Source organism: Malaclemys terrapin, chromosome 3 (genome assembly GCF_027887155.1).
Source record: "Malaclemys terrapin pileata isolate rMalTer1 chromosome 3, rMalTer1.hap1, whole genome shotgun sequence".
Taxonomy (NCBI): Eukaryota; Metazoa; Chordata; order Testudines; family Emydidae; genus Malaclemys; species Malaclemys terrapin.
This window is the reverse complement of record NC_071507.1, coordinates 182,029,613-182,047,118: the sequence shown is the minus strand read 5'-3', so window position 1 is coordinate 182,047,118 and position 17,506 is coordinate 182,029,613. Positions and strand designations below refer to the sequence as shown.

Below are 17,506 nucleotides of genomic sequence, written 5' to 3'. Positions count from 1 at the left end.
TCCCAAGATCTGTAAGAGTAAAGGATCATCTTTCAGGATAGGTTGTAGATCTCTGATGATGCGCTGGAGAGATTTTAGTTGGGGGCTGAAGGTGACAGCTAGTGGTGTTCTGTTATCTTCTTTGTTGGGCCTGTCTTGTAGGAGGTGACTTCTGGGTACTCGTCTGGCTCTGTCAATCTGTTTTTTCACTTCAGCAGGTGGGTATTCTAGTTTTAAGAATGCTTGATAGAGATCTTGTAGGTGCTTGTCTCTATCCGAGGGATTGGAGCAAATGCGGTTATATCTTAGAGCTTGGCTGTAGACAATGGATCGTGTGGTGTGTCCTGGATGGAAGCTGGAGGCATGTAGGTAAGTGTAGCGGTCAGTAGGTTTCCGGTATAGGGTGGTATTGATGTGACCATCGCTTATTAGCACAGTAGTGTCCAGGAAATGGACTGCTTGTGTGGATTGATCTAGGCTGAGGTTGATGGTGGGATGGAAATTATTGAAATCATGGTGAAATTCCTCAAGGGCTTCTTTTCCATGGGTCCAGATGATGAAGATGTCATCAATGTAGCGCAAGTAGAGTAGGGGCGTTAGGGGACGAGAGCTAAGGAAGCGTTGTTCTAAGTCAGCCATAAAAATGTTGGCATGTTGTGGGGCCATGCGGGTACCCATAGCAATGCCGCTGACTTAAAGGTATATATTGTCCCCAAATGTGAAATAGTTGTGGGTGAGGACAAAATCACAAAGTTCAGCCACTAGGTTAGCTGTGACATTATCAGGGATACTGTTCCTGATAGCTTGTAGTCCATCTTTGTGTGGAATATTGGTGTAGAGGGCTTCTACGTCCATAGTGGCCAGGATGGTGTTTTCTGGAAGATCACCGATGGATTGTAGTTTCCTCAGGAAGTCAGTTGCTTCCGTCGACGTGCAAAGGCTGAAATTGTGGAAAAGCAACATCACTTGCCACATAACCTCAGCCATGCAGAACACAACGCCATCTACAGCCTCAGAAACAACCCTGACATCATAATCAAAAAGGCTGACAAAGGAGGTGCTGTCGTCATCATGAATAAATTGGAATATGACCAGGAGGCTGCTAGACAGCTCTCTAACACCACATTCTACAGGCCATTATCCTCTGATCCCACTGAGGATTACCTAAAGAAACTACACCATCTGCTAAAAAAACTCCCTGACAAAGCACAGGAACAAATCTGTACAGACACATGCCTAGAACCCCGACCAGGGGTATTCTATTTGCTACCCAAGATCCATAAACCTGGATATCCTGGACGCCCCATCATCTCAGGCATTGGCACCCTAACATCAGGCTTGTCTGGTTATGTAGACTCTCTCCTTAGACCCTACGCTACCAGCACTCCCAGCTATCTTCGAGACACCACTGAGGACTGGGAATGGCTGAGCCATTACAAACATTGAATCTATCTCCCCTTGTAAGTATTCTCACACTTCTTATCAAACTGTCTGTACTGGGCTAGCTTGATTATCACTTCAAACGTTTTTTTTCTCTTAATTAATTGGCCTCTCAGAGTTGGTAAGACAACTCCCACCTGTTTATGCTCTCTGTATGTGTGTATATATATATCTCCTCAATATATGTTCCATTCTATATGCATCTGAAGAAGTGGGCTGTAGTCCACGAAAGCTTATGCTCTAATAAATTTGTTAGTCTCTAAGGTGCCACAAGTACTCCTGTTCTTCTTTTTGCGGATACAGACTAACACGGCTGCTTCTGAAACCTGTCATATTATAACAATATTTCTATGAAGAATATGGGGTGTAGTGTCACACACAGGTCTTGTACCCCAATAATGTGGTCCAATCTGGGTCGAGGGTGGGCAACCTTGATCTTTGGAAAGCTTCCCACCCGCCACTTTTAAGAGTGGTTCTTTGACCATATCGGTCACTAAACCACAAGCCAGATATACTTCCAAAATATAAAAAGCATGGGATTAATGGGAGATTACTTCATGGATGCAATGTCAACCCCCACTCCTTTGAGCTGAATTGGAGGGAGCAGAAAGTGCCAGATTCCTCAAAGTCTCCACACATTCTGGATGTGATTTGTAACATAATTTGCTCTCTGCAACAAGGCGAGGAGAGAGAGTTGCCTTAGATCTTGTTAATATAAGTCCCACTTAAGATAAAAAAGTATTAAAATTTATATTCATAAAAAAAACAGAAGTTTATTTACTAGGCCAGAGGTTCTCAAAGTGTGGTCCTGGACCACTAGTGGTCCACGAGTTCCATTCAGGTGGTCTGCGGATAGTTCCCTCTAAGGTGCGCGCCTGGGCGACTTCACATAAGAGAATGAAGGGCCACCCATCTAATTAGTGGAGCCATGCAGGTGTGGCTCCACTATTTAGGTGCCTGGACCCTGGAGAAGGTGAGGTGGTGGCCTTGGGCGGAATAGAGGGTAGTTTGGAGGGGGCAGTGGGGTGAGAAGAGGGGGTGGGAGGAATTTGGGATGTGCAGTGCTGTAGCAGCCAGAGAAAGAGGCGACTTTCCCCAGCTCTGGCTGCTGTGGCGGGAGAGAGACCCCTCCTCCTTCCCACTCCCAGTTCAGGGGCTGCCACGGTGGGGGAGAGAGAGCACCTCCATCGCATTAGAAAGGTAAGACTACTGATATTAAAATGTGAGTTGTGTGGTTTATTTGTAGAACAAAAAAATGTTAATTATTAATTTTTTTTACATATAGCGTTTTTATCCAGATTGTTTTACAGTAGTTAGCTAACGGTACAAACAACATTTGCAAAGATCATTAAGTGGTCTGCCGAGACCCTCAGCAATTTTCAAGTGGTCCGCAAAAAAAAAAGTTTGAGAACCACTGCACTAGGCCTCTCTTATAGGCTCATTTCTTTCACACATTGAAGTCAATGGGTGTTTTACTATTAACTTCACTTCAACTGGAGTAGAGTTTGGTCAGTGACCGAAAGGTTGAATTTATAAGAGCTTTTAGGCAATATTTGAAAAGCAGGTAATACAGAAGAGGTTACCATTATTCTCTGTAAATCTTGTAGTGTTTGGAAGTGTTTTTGTTGCATTCCAGAAAGCATGCCTCTTGCTAGTTATTTTTCAGTCTCATAATTACTTCAGGTGGAATTTTAGTAAAAGATTGTGTCAACCAACATATATGCTGTGTATTAGAATCATTACATTAATATTGTAGACAGTATAATAAGTGATACAGTTGCAAATTGTATTGTGCTTTTCCCAAAATGCTTTTCACTCATGCTAAGGAATATCCTATACAACACTTTTCAATAGCTAACCTTTGCTCTTGGCAAGAGCAAATACAGCACCTGTCATAGTACAAACACCATGCCCTGGTACAGTTAGAGGATGCTTGCACTGACACCTGGAATGTGATGGTCAAAACAAAGATAAGAGACAGGTACAGGATAGCACAGAGAAACAAGATAAGAAGCTGGTATTGACTGGTCTCTTAAAGCTTGGGTGATGTACAGAATGCTCACTACCTTGTAAAAAGGGTTACTAATATAGATAATCTCAAATGCATATATTTGAAGCTGCAAGATTGCTTTTTGTTATGTCGTTTTGTCTTTGACTAATAACCTGGCTAAACTTAGGCTACTTGGTTTCTTGAATATTTTTAATAATGAACCACAAGTGTAGTCAAACAATTGGCTTTGGCTATACTTAGTTTTCAGATTTGTTGTAGAAGGCCAATTCCCATTTATATTAAACAGGGAAAGGAAATATGCCATCTGGCAAAGTGAAATAGTCAGAATCCCTGACATACTGCTAGCACAGCTCACAAACATGGCTGTGAAAAAAATACAGCAGTTGCTTGCTGGTACGATGTATTATTTAGCCATTTGTTCTATGATGCTGACAGCTTTATAGATGTTTACAGTTAAAAGGATGATGCTGAAGTGCTGATACTAGGATTGTACAGCCTTTGCCGACAATAAAACAGCCAGTTTTTTTAAGCTTTTCTGAAACTGCAAACCTCTATTATTATGTAACCTTTTGCAAACTGCCAGTTCCATCTTTCGCATACCAGAAATAACTAGACTACCCCCTCGCAGTGAATATGGTGTATGAATAATTTAAAAAACTTTATCTTAGTATAGCCAGTTAAGTAGTTTATGAATGTCAATAGGATTCAGAGTTTCTCTTTAAGGCTAGGTCTACACTACCCGCCTGAATCGGCAGGTAGAAATCGATCTCTCGGGGATCGAATTATCGCGTCTCGTCAGGACGCGACAATTGATCTCCGAATCGACGCTCTTACTCCACCAGCGGAGGTGGGAGTAAGCGCCGTCGACGGGGAGCCGCGGAGGTCGATTTTGCCGCCGTCCTCACAGCGGGGTAAGTCGGCTCCGATATGTCGAATTCAGCTACGCTATTCGCGTAGCTGAATTTGCGTATCTTAAATCGACCCCTCCCCCTGTAGTGAAGACCTGCCCTAAGAGTTGCTTATTTCTGAGAACACTTTCAGTGTTGTCTTCTTTCTTATGTCAGCATGAAAAGGTTAAGACTGATTGTTTATAATACAATAATTCTATAGACTGTTTGCAGTTATACCGTTAAAGCAGCCATAGATTGAGAGCCTATGTAGTCAGCAAAAAATGCTGCCTGTATCCAATGGACTTGAGTTGAAAGTGGGACTTGAACATAACTTTTTTTCTAGTTAGTCTAAAATAATTATTGATATTTAGCCTACTTACATACTTTATGTTCATTTTTGATGTACTGGGATACATCCTGATATTTCAAAACAATTTATTCCTTTTGTAACATAAAAATTTACAAAAAATGAAGCTTGGAAAATGAAATGAAATTTACAGTTATTTGTTTTTGACTAATTCTGGGTGATTGTGCCAAAATAATCAGCTCCATATTCCTTGAGATCCTCTTCAGCTGTGTAAATAGCCTCTTTCTTCATTAATGACTGTTGACTTGCAACCTAGTTTATCAGTTTCTTCTTTGTTGGAATCTTTTTAAACAGATTCCAGTGCACACAGTGTGTGTCTGGCCGGAAAAGTGACTGCAAAAATATGACCAATTTACTCCAGAGATCTAATCCCTGTGTGTCCTTGAGCCATACCTGTTCAGTTCAGGAACAAAACCAACTTTTAACCTCTGCTAACAGTGCAAAACTAATACTTACATGGAATAACAAACTCAATTCTGTTCTGTCTGATGCATCATTGGCAATAGTACGTTGCCACTAGCATGGTTAGATGTTTTTCATCAACAGAAAAGGATAAAACCTCACTCTTTATGGTAACATTTTTTTCCACTGATAACGCTATGTATCTCAGCATCTACCTGCCCAACAGACACCAGCTGGGAACTACCATAAGCCACTGAGATGAGAAAGGCATTCCTGTCCACCCCTGTTCTGGACCACGTCCTTGACAGCACCTGGATAGATTTTCAGAGAGCAACACATTATTTCACCTCAAATATTTAGTGAATCTCCACTTGATGTTTCGTGCTATATTGCCTGTGTCCATATAGGACTGTTTTAATGAACTGGGTAGTCTAAAGATGTAATAGGCAGGAACTCCCAAGTCCTAATCTTTGTCCTGTCACACTGTGTGCCCTTGAGTTTGTTACACTGCTTCTTGGTTTTGCATGCTATGGAATGGGGTTAATACTACTGATAATACTATTCATAATACTCATGAGGAACTGTGTGCACTAGCTAATATTTGTACAGCACTTTACAGAGTGCTATATAAAGGCTAGTTATCATTGTATACAGTCTCCCAAAGTGATGACTAAGACCTGCTAAGTTTAAACCTGCATTTTATGTCTTTCTTACAGTTATTGTTATTTTGCTGTGTAAATATTCATGAAATCAGTTTATATATGTTAAATAAAAGAACACGGCATAGCTTTGGTTGGGAAAACAATTGCTTTAGCCACAAATAATTCAGTCCTGATAGTAGATAATGTTGTTACACTTGATCTCTTTCCAGAAAAAGGGTGAATTAGTGTGTATTTTAGTAGTTGTAGGCAGTGTTGTAGTCCAGTTGGTCCCAGGACATTAGAGAGATAAGGCAGGTGAGGTAATATCTTTTATTGAACCAGCTTCTCTTGGTGAGAGAGAGAGAAGCTTTTGAGTTTACACAGAACTCTTCTTCAGGTCTAGGAAACTATCTTAGGCTAGGTCTACACTATGGAGGGTTGGGGGGAGTGGGGAGTCGACCTAAGATACGCAACTTCAGCTACGCCAATAGTGTAGCTGAAGTTGCGTATTTTAGGTCGACTTACCTGGCTGTGAGGACAGCGGCCAGTTGACCGCTGCCGCTCCCCCGTCGACTCCGCTTCCGCCTCTCGCTGCGGTGGAGTTCTGGAGTCGACGGCAGAGCGATCGGGGATCGATTTTATCGCGTCTACAATAGACACGATAAATCGATCCCCGATAGATGGATCGCTACCCGCCGATCCGGCGGGTAGTGAAGACATGTCCTTAGGCTGTGTCTACACTACAGCTTAAATTGGCATAACTTATGTTTCTCAGGAGCGTGAAAAGTCACACCAACATAAGCACCGGTGTGGACAGCCCTACGTCGGTAGCCGAACTTCTCCCGCCAACATAGCTGCTGCTTCTCATAGAGGTGGTTTTCTTATGCTAACAGGAGAGCTCTCTCCCATTGGCATAGAGTGTCTTCACCAGACATGCTGCAGAGACATATGCGTAGACAAGCCCTCTGTGTCACTACTAAATATAGGGTAGAACAGATAAGTAGTTAACATAAGTAGTTAACACATTTCAAGGGATAATTCAAGGTGAAGTGGCCCATTAACACCCATCTAGTGATAGAGAGGAAAGGATGGGAGGAGGGGCAGCTGGAGTGTGGGGAGGGGGTTGTTAGTGGGTTATAAATTGTTGAAATATGCCATAAATCCAGTGTGTCTATTTGGTCCTTGATTTTTAGTGTCTAGCAGAGTTATGAATTTAAGCTCCCAGGCTCGTCTTTTGAAAGTTTTGTGCATGTTTCCTTTGAGGATGAAGACTGATAGATCACCTGTAGAGTGATCACCTTGTGAAAAGTGTTCACCCACAGGTGATATGGATGAATGGACTGTAAGGTGGATAGAAAGCTGGCTAGATCGTCGGGCTCAACGGGTAGTGATCAATGGCTCCATGTCTAGTTGGCAGCCGGTTTCAAGTGGAGTGCCCCAAGGGTCGGTCCTGGGGCCGGTTTTGTTTAATATCTTTATTAATGATCTGGAGGATGGTGTGGACTGCACTCTCAGCAAGTTTGCAGATGACACTAAACTAGGAGGCGTGGTAGATACACTAGAGAGTAGGGATCGGATACAGAGGGACCTAGACAAATTAGAGGATTGGGCAGAAAAAAACCTGATGAGGTTCAACAAGGACAAGTGCAGAGTCCTGCACTTAGGACGGAAGAATCCCATGCACTGCTACAGACTAGAGACCGAATGGCTAGGTAGCAGTTCTGCTGAAAAGGACCTAGGGGTCACAGTGGACGAGAAGCTGGATATGAGTCAACAGTGTGCTCTTGTTGCCAAGAAGGCTAACGGCATTTTGGGCTGTATAAGTAGGGGTATTGCCAGCAGATCGAGGAACGTGATCGTTCCCCTTTATTCGACATTGGTGAGGCCTCATCTGGAATACTGTGTCCAGTTTTGGGCCCCACACTACAAGAAGGATGTGGAAAAATTGGAAAGAGTCCAGCGGAGGGCAACAAAAATGATTAGGGGTCTGGAGCACATGACTTATGAGGAGAGGCTGAGAGAACTGGGATTGTTTAGTCTCCAGAAGAGAAGAATGAGGGGGGATTTGATAGCAGCCTTCAACTACCTGAAGGGGGGTTCCAAAGAGGATGGAGCTCGGCTGTTCTCAGTGGTGGCAGATGACAGAACAAGGAGCAATGGTCTCAAGTTGCGGTGGGGGAGGTCCAGGTTGGATATCAGGAAAAACTATTTCACTAGGAGGGTGGTGAAACACTGGAATGCGTTACCTAGGGAGGTGGTGGAGTCTCCTTCCTTGGAGGTTTTTAAGGCCCGGCTTGACAAAGCCCTGGCTGGGATGATTTAGCTGGGAATTGGTCCTGCTTTGAGCAGGGGGTTGGACTAGATGACCTCTTGAGGTCCCTTCCAACTCTGATATTCTATGATTCTATGATTCTATATGGTGTTTTTCTCTCTTACTATTTTCCTGTGTGAGTTCATTCAAGAGCGTAGTGATTGTCTGGTTTCACCCACATATTTGCTATTGGGACATTTATTGCACTGGATAAGGTGCATCGCATGTTGTGATAGTTATGTGCAAGATCCAGGGATCTTGTAAGGTATGTTTTGCGGGGGGGGGTATTTATCATGTAGCAGTGGAGATATCATCTGTTGTTCTGGCAGGGTCTGGCGTCACTTTGAGTTGATGTTTCCTGGTCTGTGGGGAACTTGCTTCTGATGATAAGCTTGGAGAGGTTGGGGGGTTGTTTGAAGGCCAGAAGAGGGGGTTCAAGAAAATTTCTTTCAGGATGGAGTCCCCATTGAGTATGGGTTATAGTTGTTAGATGATAATCCTTATGGGTTCCAAAGTGGGCTGGTACGTGTATTTTAGCAGTTGCCTTGAAGGTGTTTACAAGACTATGTGATTGCTGTGAGTTTTGTGGGTGTTTTTCATGTGTATATGTGTTCCATAAAATGTTGACAATATAAACGTATTTGAGGTGTCTGTGTGTATTGCATATGGAGTATTTGTCTCATATTTAAATTGTAAGCTTTTTGGGGCAGGGACAGTCTTTTTGTTTTGTGTTTGTACAGTGCCTAACACAATGTAGTCCCGATCCGTGACTAGGGCTACAATACGCTACAATAATACAAATTATAATTAATAATTCATGCTTTACATGTCTATAATGTATCTGTGCACTACCAGCCAAAATGTGTTTAAAACCTGAAAACTAGTCACTTTACCACATCCACAAGCTGATGTGTTCTGAGCCACACAGCACAAAACTAAAATCCAGCTATAACCCATGATGGTAACTCCATCTGATTTTTTAGAGTTCTTAGAATTTTCCTCCAGAGAGTAAGGCAAGAACTACTGTTCACTGAAATAATTAGCTTTGCATCCCTGGAGATAATTTCATGCAACAGATTGATAATGTGCCAAGGATTTTAAAAAAGTTCTTAATCAAGAAATGTATTTTAAAGATGTCTGCGTGAAGATTGTCAGTGAGAAGTACAACATGTATCTAAATGAAATAAAAGGGAAATGCAAGTCTACCACATAGACTTGAACGCCAGAAGGGACCATCATGATGATCTAGTCTGACCTCTTGCATGTTGTAGGCCACAGAACCTTGCCCACACACTCCTGTAGTAGACCCATAACCTCTGAAGTCCCCTATCTTGACGTAAAGACTTCAAGTTACAGAGAATCCACCATTTTAGTTCAAACTAATGCTGTCAAGCCACTAAAAAAATTAATCGTGATTAATCGCAGTTTTAATCACACTGTTAATAATAGAATACCATTTATTTAAATATTTTGGATGTTTTCTACACTTTCAAATATATTGATTTAAATTACAACACAATACAAAGTGTACAATGCTCCCTTTATATAATTTTTATTACAAATATTTAAACTGTAAAAAAGATAAAATGAATAGTATTTCAGTTCAACTCATACAAGTACTGTAGTGCAATCTCTTTTATCATGAAAGTTAAACTTACAAATGTGGAATTATTATTTGTTTACATAACTGCACTCTAAAATAAAACAAGATAGAACTTTAGAGCCTACCAATGCACTTAGTCCTACTTTTTCTTCTCCTTTAGAGGAGTCTCAGCTTACTGAGGGGTAAGATTTTTTTACCTCAGAAAGTCAGTATTCTGGAGATGGGAGGGGTGTGAGTTGTGCAGGAGAAGGGTGAATTTTTCGTGCTGCTCCTGTTTGGTTGGGTTTTTGAGCTCACCAGGCTCACCTCCTATCCAAAGAGGAAGAAAGTTTAATCTTAGAAATCTGCATTCAGTGTTTGGGGAGGCTGGGGTAGGGAGCAAGCAATGACTTGTGCAGGAGGAGGGTGAGAGAGAGGTGCCTTGCTGCTGCTTCTGGAATGGTAGTTACTGGTACTGGGGCTTGCTTCCTTTTACTGAGCTAGGTGGGCTCCCTTTAACTGGGCAAACCCTTGTTTGCAAGGGAGGATATGGATTTTACCTCAGGAATTCGGCATGTGGCGGAGAGGAGAGGTTGGTGGCGAGGCTGAGCTTGCCATGCACTTGTTCTCTATGGGGTACCCCCCAGAGCGAGGGGCTGGCCAGGGGCAATGGGGCACAGCATGGGAGGTGTTGGTCCTTGGAGCAAGATGCCCACTGGGGACAAGGGGGCACAGCACGGGGCGGGGGTGGGGGGGAGATGTCAGTCCCTGTAGCAAAGGGCCAGCTGGACGCAATGGGTCACGGTGTGGGGGAGGTCGGTCCCCGGAATAAGAGGCGAGGTGGGGGCTGGGCGAGGGGCCTGCCAGGGGGGAACAGTGCATGAGGAGGTAGGGGGGAGTCAGTTCCCAGAGCAAGAGGCCAGCCGGGGGCAGTGGGACACAGAATGTTGCGGGGGGCAGTCCCAGGAGCAAGGGGCAGGCAGGGGGCATTGGGGCATGGCAGGTCAGGATCTCTACCTCTCAGCCAGAGCTGGGATAGGAACCACTTCCTCTTTTCTCCCTCCTCTCCTTTTCCCACCCTCTGGAAGGGGATTGGGTTACTGCACCTGACTGAACACTGTCAGGTCCCTCCACAGCCGATGCCTGTCTCCATCCCTGCCCAAAGATATGGGATTAACACCATTAAAAAAATTAATGTGTTAATTTTGTTTTCAGTTAATCATAGGTATTAACTGCAATAAATTGACAGCCCTAGTTTAAATTAATGAGTGACCCATGCTGAACAGGAAAACCACCAGGGTCTCTGCCATTCTGACTTGGGGGGAAATTCTTCCCAACTAGATATGGTGGTCAGTTAGACCCTGAGCTAATAGTAGTCACAGATGGGCCATATGCATTGTTTGTGATCTGATCATACAATCCCCTCAATAAATGTATCAAGTTCAGTCTTAAAAAGAAGTTAGGGCTTTTGCTCCTCTGCTTCCCTTGGAAAGCTTTTCCAGATCTTTGCTCCTCTGCTGGTTAGAAATCTTTGTCTATCAGGGCTCCTGTCTTTCATTTTACCTTGAAAAATCCATCATTTCCCCTACAACAGTCTCTAAAGTCCCTAAGGGAGGGAAATTAATTGATAAACCAATAATAATAAAGGGTAATTTTTAAGGCAAATTCAAAGAAAGAAGGTAGTTGTACCTGGAGCCTATTATCTAAGGAGTATGGTTCATTAAATGAACATTCTTGGCATGCTGACATGTTTCCATATTTTGTCTCTCTTCCTGTGTTTTAAAAAAAGAAAGAGAGGTTCTTGCACGTTTTTCTGTATCATACATAAAGATAAAGCATCATGCTGACTTCTGCCATCATCTCTTTAACAAGAGAGAGATGCTTACATTCATAAGGGTGAAAGGATCTAAAGATAATAAAGTTCTTCATTCTAAAATAACTTGTGTGGTTTCTTCAGTTAGGGCTCCATCTCATCCCTGTTGAAGTCAATGGCAGCTGTCCCACTGACTTCAAGAGCAGCAGGATCCAGCATAGGCTTCTTTTGAATTCTTCGTGTTCCTCTGCATATGGAGTGAACATCTCAATGTAGCCACTGTGGTTTGAGAAACAGCGATGTCTAACGGCAGGTCTACACTAGAAGCGCTACTTGCAGCTGCACCACTTTTGTGCATTTGGTGAAGATGCTCTATGCCAGAGGTCCCCAAACTGGCAGGGAGGAATGTTTGGGTGAGGGCAGCTGGGGCCTGGGCAGGGCTACCAGCCTGTCCATGTCCTCCCCTTCCCCTCCCAGAGTCACGGCCCGACTCCCAGCTCCAGGGGGGGCATGGAGAGGGGCAAGGTGAGGCCCGAAGTAAAAAGTTTTGGCACCACTGCTCTCTGCAGACAGGAGAATGCTCTCCCATCAGCATAATTACTCCACCTCCGCGAGAGTCAGAAGCTATGTTGGTGGGAGAGCGTCTCCTGCTAACATAGTGCCAGTGTGGACGGGACTTAGGTCACTGTAACTTGCGTCGCTCAGGAGATGTCTTTTTCACACCCCTGAGCAATGCAAGTTAGATTGACTTAAGTGGTAGTATAGACCTGTCCTTAGCCACTAAGTTTGGTTTGCTGGCTCACTGGACCTGAGGCATATTTAATCTCCCAGACAAAGGCACAGAGCTGGTAATTCCCCCTATTGTCTGAGAAATGGAAGTGAAATGATGAAATAGGAAATTGGGAACTAACCAAGAAATGTCCATCCTGATGCTTTAGAGGGACGAGGGGGAATTCAACCTGCCAGTTTAACAAAAACACTGAGAAGCTAAGCCCTGCGCTGCTTTAGCTGTATAGTTAGAGACAAAAAAGACAATCAGAAATGATAGGCAAGAAATGTTGGATGTTGTCCTGAAAATTCAGGATGAAATTATTTATGATTCTGGTTGAGTCAAAAATTGCCTAGGAATAAGTTGTCAAATGTCTTCAAGATGTCATAGTCACTTCTCCGTTGAGATGTCATAGATTCAGCTACATATGCTAGAAGTGGAGAGCTGTGCTGCTGTACCAAATCACTTCAGATAACAATATGAGTGCCATTAACACTGCCTGCTCTACCAGCCATCAAAATGTAGTGGGCAATTATTCTGGAAAATGGGACCAATGTTGAGTAGAAGGGACATGGAATTTAAATTTAAAAAAAATATCTGGTAAGGAAATCACTCATTATTTATTAAACAGTTTAATTGGTTTGTTCATATTTTATCTGATGGGTTGCATTGAAAGAAAGGCAGTTTCTACATACTTCTTACAACGTTCTTTTCTGTTGCTTGTTAGTTTTTTTTTCTGGACATTGGAGACGTTAAGATGCTTTATGCCATTAAAGCAGTGTTGTCTTTCTAGGAACTTAGATCTGATTTATCTGCTAAATTCACTAAAATTGAATTTAAAAACTTAATCCTGTAGCATTGTCCATACAGATATAGACCCAATTTTCAAAAGAACTCCGTACCCATTGTATGCCACAATGGGAGCTGTTGGGTTCTTTGGACTTGAAAATCTGAGCCTGGTTATGGGTTCTGGTCCTGAGCTCTGTTCAAACACTTGCCTGTATAGTGCACACAATTCAGTGTGTCAGAAAATATAGTTTTACCTTACAATTCCCATATGAATCTCTGTTAATCCTTCTATTAACGTAAAGATAGAAAGGGAATTTTCTAGTATATAGAGAAGATACTGGGAATCTATTCCAAACTCTGCACTACCTTCTATTTAGTTTCTTTGTTCCTTAGTTTGAAATGGGTATATCTGTAAGACTCATGTGAGGTTTTATTAATAAAATAAATGATGACTGTTAAAGGTTTGCCTTGGACGTGTAAAGTATATATCACTATTTCTATTACGCTATGCAGAACATCCTACCATTGCTGCTTCACAAGTAAAAAGCATATTGGAGGAGGTCATAGTTGATGATTATAATGTCATGGTCCCTTGTGGCCTTACAAAAAAAAAAATCTATGGATGTAACCAGTAACTCAGTCTTCATTTTTGTGTATTTTTCTTTCTTTGCAGATTGATGATTCCAGCTGCGATTCTGAAATTCTTTCCTTGCTCCTGAATGCGAAATTAGTGGTAAAGTGCATATCAACTGTGTTCTACCCTCCCCTTATCAACCACTTACTGGCCAACCAGGAAGAGGGGCATTGGGATATAGAGGAAATATCAAAACAACTGCAGGAAGCAGGCTTCAGTGCAGAGGCAGGGTCTCTTATGATGTGTTACAAAGGGACTCATCCTGCCCTCAGAACCTACAGTACTGCCCTCAGTGCTATTCAGCATTGGATCTGAGTGGCAAAACAAACTGTATTTCTTTTGACAAAACAGCTGCCTGAATAATGTGTTTGTTTCAATTGCCTGCTTTTCAGATGGAGATCTTCTACATGAGAGACAAATTGTTCTTCTAATGAAGTGATATATTTAGAGTTGATCATCACTACTTATGATTTGTGGAAAATGCTAACAATATACATACATTTACATACTTTCGGTTATTTTGAAATTTTTTACCAGTTCTAAAAGTCTCTCTCTCAATATAGATATAGTAAATCTCTCAAACTGGTAAAAACTTTCAAATTGGGAAAAACATTTGAAATACAACCATATTAATATGTAAATTATAAACTAGGAAAGTAACTTGTAATGCTGCAGGGTTATACAATGTGTCACACAATTCTTGTAAGTCATTTACATCCTGGTCACAATGTAAAACAATAGTTATCAATAAAGGTGTTTAGAACAATGTGTCATCGGCATGAAGAGAATTAACTAATGAGAAGTTCTGAAATCTTAAAATTTGATATTTTTCAGTGTTGTTTTGGACATCTTATTACAATAGTTTTATTTGCAATAAGTGAAGTACTTTTCATTTATTAAACCTTTTCTTTTTTCCTCCTCCTTTTGACTGAACTGAGTATTCTTCAGGGGGAAGCAAGCTGATAATTTTTTTCACACATACTATAGTTTGGTCTTTTTTACTCTCCATCCAATTTCAGAAAACTTGGCTCAGATCTCCAGAAGATTTTGTTCACCGTTTTGTCTTTCCTTCCTGATGTCTTCTCCTATTTGCTATGGACATGAATAGCAGATCCATTTCAGTTTTGTTCAGTAAGGAAAATGGTGCACATGGATTTATTCTATGTAGCCTGTTTTACCAGAAGCATTTGGTGTTCATATGTGTTTATATGATTATGGCTTTGTGTTAAAATTACCTTCTCAATTTCACTCTTGCCTAGTTCTATATTGAGATCAGTCTTCAAAGGAATTTTACGAGAACCTGAAAAAAAATAAGATTTCTGTTTCATTCTACAAAAATGGATATTAAGACAATAGTTTCTAATCTTTATTTAGGGCGGATGTCCAGTTCAGGTACTCCATAGGAAAGGTATACAACCGGATAAATGGCTTAGAAAAGAACTTAAAAAGACGTGTTTGGTAAAGGAGCAAATAGGGGGCGATTGAGGACTCTTATGATTGGTGTGGCAAGGAGCCAACCCCCATTATAATAGCCCACCTTAATCCTCCTAGGAGGGGAGGCAGTGGATAAGGTAAAGTAAGGTCCTGGCAATGGATTTGCTGGAGGGACGTGGATGGAAAAAAAGGGGGAGCTGGTAAAAATCCCCATGGTAATTGTGGAATAAACATGGGGTTACCTGCACTGTACACTTTTATCTGTCGGGTAGTCCCAGACATCTAATAATAGTGTTGCGACTTGATTAAATCCATGTCAAATGTCTTCTGTCCTTTTTTGGTATTGCCAGACAACCATTGTTGGGTTAATTTCCTATAAGTATCATCTGTGGCTTTGAATCAATATATTATTTTATTTTACTTACACTTTGTCCTAACAAAAGTTGCTTGGAATTCTTTAAGAAGACTGTAACAATGTATTGAATCCTTCAGGTGGTTTGGTCCTTTTTGGTTCACACCTTTTCAACAATGTTTGAGCTTCCTTCATTCATGACCATCATTTTCATTCATCAACCTCAGGGATTAGAATTGAGGTCTTTTTCATTTAAGTTCCCCAAATTAATCTTTGCCGCAGGTTCCAAATACTGTATCTTAAATAAAATCAAAGCTCATTGGCATAGCACAGGAAAAATCACAAACCCAAAGATAAATGGAAATAAATAAATGCATTGGAACACTGAACAATGCTATTAGCCAGACACACGGGTGGTTTTATAAAGTATTGAAATAGCACCTACAGCCTGGCATAAAAATGCACATCACGTTTCTCAGCCTGTTAGCTCAGGATCATGTTTCCAGGGAGTCCATGTGTTTGTGTCACTACAGAGCTAGTGCAGTAGATAAAACCCAGCAGTGTTAGCAGTTCAGAGAGCCACTGACATCCTGGCATTACATCACACCAAACCTAACCCAGGATAGATAACAGTGGTTGGTATCAGTTGGTATGGTTCCTGTGTGGTTCTAGCCCAAAAACTTGCAGAGATTAAACAATTTTCAGCATCTCCATCCAAAATCACATGCTTAGTCTTAATTGTTCTCCATAACACTTTCCAAATGACATTATCAACCACTTCTTTCTGGATGAAATAGAAGAGTTGGTTTCCCCCACCCTCATCAATAAACAGCTTATGCTGACAGGAACTCGGAGATGATTAACTTTATTTAAACATTTTCTAAAAGACACAGTGATGGGTTATACTGGACAACGACATAATTTCTCACTAGGACCAATATGCAATGAACTAGCATAATCTTCCTAATGCAAAGTAGGCTGTGAAGCAGTCTAAGTGGTACTTGTTTAAGAAAGACAATTCGTGGTAGCTGCTTGTCTTTTGGGGCTGTATTTCCCCCTCTTGACTCTCAGTGAATTGTGTTTGTGACCTTATCTGTCCTGCCATATGGACGTGGTCAGTCAGTTGGCTGTCATACAGCAATGACATTAGATAGAGGTATTACATGGTTGTAGGTGTCTCACCAGCCTGCAGCAATGTAGCTTCCAACACATGCAGGCATCTGTTCATTAAAAGAGAAGGCACATTCTGAGTATATGTGTATCAAAATGTGTGTTTGTGAATTTCTTCCATGAGATTGATTTCAGATTTGAAGTTCTGACAATTGTTATTAAGATATGTTAGCAAATGGGATAACAATGAGAGTTGTCCCATAAGACTCTCTCATCATCTGTTACTTATTAAGACAATAAAAAGGTACTGAAGAGCTGAATTGACACTTGTGCCTACTTGGATTTTGTCAATTTAATTGAATTACAATTGGAAACTGTTCATAATATTACTTTCAGTGAATAGAGCATGAGCTGGATCTCTCCTTTGGAGATAACTCATCTTAGTAGTTTGTTCATTTCCTTATAAAGAAACAGGCCAGAATTTAGGCTCTTACATTCAGATTCAATCACCTAAATAGAAATGGGCTGATTTTTCAAAGGTGCTGAGCACCCTAGCTCCTAATGATGATCATGGCAGCTGCAGGTGCTCGACACCTTTAATAATCAAGCTCTTCCAGGTATTGTCTGTGGCTGAGATCTGGAGCCTAATTCCTAGGGCTACATAGGTTGAAAATGTTAGCAAGTTCATAGTTTATTAGCTGTCTGTAGTCGTGAACAGGGTAGTATTTGGTAGTTAAAGTTGTCGAGACCAAAATACTCGTTGGCCTGATTCATTTGTCATTTACATGAGTTTGAAATCAAGAGTTACTCAGATAAAATCAGGAGAGTCTCCATATGAACCATCATTAATAGGCCACCTGGATTAAGCTCATGTTACCCAGCATGAGGAACAGGCGCATCCCTGAAGCTATCCAGCAATTGTGTGGTGAAAAGAAGGAGAATTTCACAAGGTTGGCTTCCCGAAGTTATGTCCTGTCTATTG

The 17,506-nt window shown here is 41.6% G+C and overlaps 1 protein-coding gene across 2 annotated transcripts in view; it reads left to right on the top strand.

The window, feature by feature from the left end:
* The window catches only part of NBAS (NBAS subunit of NRZ tethering complex), a 356,127-nt gene extending 339,279 nt beyond the window's left edge, over positions 1 to 16,848 (top strand). For both annotated transcript variants that reach the window (XM_054023471.1, XM_054023470.1), the window contains one exon: positions 13,668 to 16,848. In XM_054023471.1, the coding sequence (XP_053879446.1) occupies positions 13,668 to 13,943 (276 nt within the window). In that variant the 3' untranslated portion in view covers positions 13,944 to 16,848. The remainder of the gene's footprint in view (positions 1 to 13,667) is intronic.
* Positions 16,849 to 17,506: the final 658 nt, after the last annotated feature.